The sequence below is a fragment of the Limulus polyphemus genome, unplaced genomic scaffold (genome assembly GCF_000517525.1).
Source record: "Limulus polyphemus unplaced genomic scaffold, Limulus_polyphemus-2.1.2 Scaffold7170, whole genome shotgun sequence".
Taxonomy (NCBI): Eukaryota; Metazoa; Arthropoda; class Merostomata; order Xiphosura; family Limulidae; genus Limulus; species Limulus polyphemus.
In genome coordinates, this window is record NW_013672780.1 from 14,881 (window position 1) to 18,702 (window position 3,822).

General features: G+C 30.0%; 1 protein-coding gene across 1 annotated transcript in view; it reads right to left on the reverse strand.

The window, feature by feature from the left end:
- LOC106474397 (Golgi integral membrane protein 4-like) overlaps positions 1-3,822 on the reverse strand; it is a 35,648-nt gene that overhangs the window by 14,753 nt on the left and 17,073 nt on the right. Inside the window, exons 7-8 of the mRNA XM_013935088.2 lie at positions 2,217-2,405; positions 1,541-1,997 (exon numbers count right to left, since the gene is read on the reverse strand). Of these exons, the coding sequence (XP_013790542.1) occupies positions 1,541-1,997; positions 2,217-2,405 (646 nt within the window). The remainder of the gene's footprint in view (positions 1-1,540; positions 1,998-2,216; positions 2,406-3,822) is intronic.

Genomic DNA, 3,822 nt, shown 5'->3' on the forward strand with positions numbered 1-3,822 from the left:
CACTACAAACACACAAGTACGTTTTTTCTAAGTGACACAGTTAACACATGGTCCACAGTATCTTTTGTTAACTTATATTTAATTGTTATAATAATGTACAATAGAAAATGTAAAATGTAATGTAAATAATGTACAAGTAATTTGTTTGTTAATTGTTAAATTATTGTATTATTTATACACACAACCCGTACGAAGGACGGGTACACAGCTAGTTATATATATCATTTGATAAAATGATCTACTTAGCTATTCATTAGCACAAGTTCTACTCTTTCCATAAAGATTCCTGAATAACACATAGCACCATATTTTTGAAAAATATACACCATATTATTAGTTACTATCAATGAAACATTCTGTATTTAAATATTTTTTTGAATTCACTTTTTCCAAACCTTGTTGTTATCTCCTAATTACTGATATTATACATTGCCATCCATATTTTGTCCTATTCAGGTTTTACTTAACTATCATTAGTGATATTCTACCTGTCTCTTAGAGATACTGCCTGTCAATGATCCCTGCCCAAGCTGTACTTTGCATTATGACATTGTATGCTATAGGTAATGTTTAATGATTTATGTTTTGTTTTGTAATGTTATGAATTAGAACAAATTACTGATAAATTATTATTTCATACAATTATTATAGTTTTGATAATTAATTGAATAAATGTAAGTACAGATATAAAATAAAATAAAAACTCTCCAAAACTATTACATTTGTTCCATCTTTTTTGTTTTTCATTTTGACATCTTTCAAACCTTTCCTACACAAGTATGTAAATGATATAATATATATCCCAAGTATTACTATTCCTTTCATGACTATTGTCATGGGGGCTGTTTTATTAATGCACTAAACCTTTAAGATCAAAATAACTTTATTTAATGAAAACAGCCTATCTTTAAATAGTAATTTGTAAAGGTCTTTTAGGCTGTAGTAAAATGATCTTCCATAACTAAGTTATAGGAAGACAAGAAGAAGCCTTATGCATAGTCTTTAAGCATCCTTTAGACAAAAAACCTAGCTACTAGTTACATAATCTATTATGACTGCCTTCACACTTCATTATAATTAATGGTAAACAAAATGATCAATGTATACAAAACAATATTTATGCATAATATATGCATTTTGATGTGCTAAGCTCACCAGAATTAACCTGTATGTAATTTTTTGTGCTAATGATAATTTATTTCTTTGCTATTCATGTCCTAGATGCATCACTGATTCACATGAAATTTCCTGATGTTTCCCAGGCTGTGAATACAAAATTCACTACATTTTCTCAGTTACCCCAACCTATGGGAACTATGCTATATTTGACAATCTTCGTTATGTTCTTCCTACCTTTAATAAATGACATACTAGGAGTTTATTCCTATCTTTAACAATCATAATAATGCCATGATGTCATTCCTACCTTTTGCAGTCATAAACATCTTATAACATGGTTCTTACCAATCATAATCACAACATGACTGATGTAGCTTCTACATTTTTAACAATCATAATCATGATATGATACTGTTCCTACCTTTAAAATCATAATCAATATATTGTTTTTTTACTTTTCTTTTCTCCTTAACATGACTGCCTGTATGAAGTCGTCTTCTTGAAGCTGCAATCCTATTAGCTAAAACATAATCACCATGTTCACTGTCCCACTGTCTCTGATTGTTTACTAATTTAGCATTTTCTCCAGGTAAGGCTTTCCTGTGAACATTAACAGGTTTCAAATCATTATTGAGTTTTTTCATTGGTTCACCAACAGGAAACTTTGGAAGACCTAAATGATTAACATTCTTCTTGGTTTCAATTATCCCACTTCTACTGACAAAATTATTTGCCATTTTTCTATGGTTAAAGTACATTCCTTCACTATTAGCTAGGTCAACTTTTGGTTTCTGCAACATTTTAGGAGAGTAAAACTGAGGTACATTTCCAAACTGTTTCCTGATGTTTTCCTCACGAACAGCCGGTTGATGAAGGACCTAAATTAAAAAATAATAATTATTATACTGAAATAATAATATTTTATAAGCCATCAAAAACTCAAAAGTCATATGCTAACAACTCTTAAATTGTAAGGGAAAGCAATTTTAAACCACAGCTGCCAGTTTTTTAAAAACTTTGATTTCAATATCTTTAAGAAGAAACTGTCAAAAGATGCCAAATCCTAATCTAATCTGACAACTAGCAACCATTCTTACACTTCCATGGAAGTCAGTCTCTCCTGGTTTTACCAAGTACTGGTTTATTTTTTGTGCAGTAAAACTATTGGGTATTTGGTTGAAATTAGTGTTGGACTGGTTATTTCTTCCCTTGATGGAACTTGCAATGGATTGGTGAAGTTGAGACTGCAGCTGCTTATACTGGGCTTGTAAGAAGTTCAATTCATCCTTAAAAAAAAGAAAAATAAGGACAAATTCTGCTATAATTATTGTAAGTTATAATAATAACACAAAGTGAACTTTCCATGATTAAAATGAAAAAAATTATCCTTTACTTACTAAATCATAGTGACAATAAAACTGACAACTTTTAGACTAGATATAAATTTACCTCATGACAATGCATCTGAGGACTTCTGGAACCACTGATCACTTGAAACAGTTTAAGCCAGTGCTACTAGGTTTGAAAAATATCCTTCAGTGAAAACAGTTTTATCTCACGCTACATGGGACTTTGAAATATTATCTCTTATGAGACATGATTTCAATCCATGCTACCAATTTTCAAGAATGTCAATTGTTAACATAGCTGTTTTACCCCTATTTTAAGTAGTTACGATATATCATCCCTTATCAAACACAGTTTTCATTCAAACAGCCATATTTTAAAAACTAGGCTAGGTGATCCCAACATTCACTACACTTATAAGGTTTCATGGCTCCCTTGCACCCCATCACTAAAATCATAGTGGGTAGACAGTATTCGAACTATTCTGGATAAATGTATTTTGGCTTTTATGATTCCTCCTATTTCAAGAAATCAAGATAAATCAAGTGTGAAGTGACACAAACTGGCTTTTATATACATCAGATTATTTTAATCAAGCAAACTTTAAGCTTTTTAATATTGATAGCTATAGATTTTTCAAATAATAATATATGACTACAATTAATATACTCCATGTAATTTAATGAATTGTACACGAATGACTTCTCAAAAACTTTTGGCTGTAAATCTAAGCACAGAATTATGAGTTACGAGTAGGAATTAAAGTTATTAAAGGTGTTAAAAATGAGATTTTCTTCATTTTGAGTCTCAAACATCTATACGTATACATTTGTTAGATAAAATAATTATAATATGAAACCAAATATAACTACATACACAAGTGTACCAGACCTCCATTTTAGAACAAAACAAAGTGAATACCATTTGCGAGAACATATATTCTTTACTTTAATTGTCAATTCATTATCTTCAAATCGTACCAGACAAAGATCACATTATTATTATATGACAAAAAAACAAACAAAAAACCAAGTAACAATAACCTTGTACAGAATTATCACTATCAACTTCACTAAAAATACATGGTTGGGTCATTGTAAGTTATTTTAAGTTTGTTCATCTTTAGTTTTAAACCAAACATCTTTATTTATAGAGAATTTTTTGTTTAACTCGCCCATTTTCTACTTGCTTTAAATTGTGTTAAACAGTTTTGGTGAACAGCAGCATCCTCTCAAGACTTTTGCCTAAAGTTGACACAATAAACCTTCTCTTTAACCCTCTCCAGATGGGTCACAGGCCATGTCATTGCATTTATTGACTCGTATTCAAAATTTTATTGAACTACTATTTTCATGA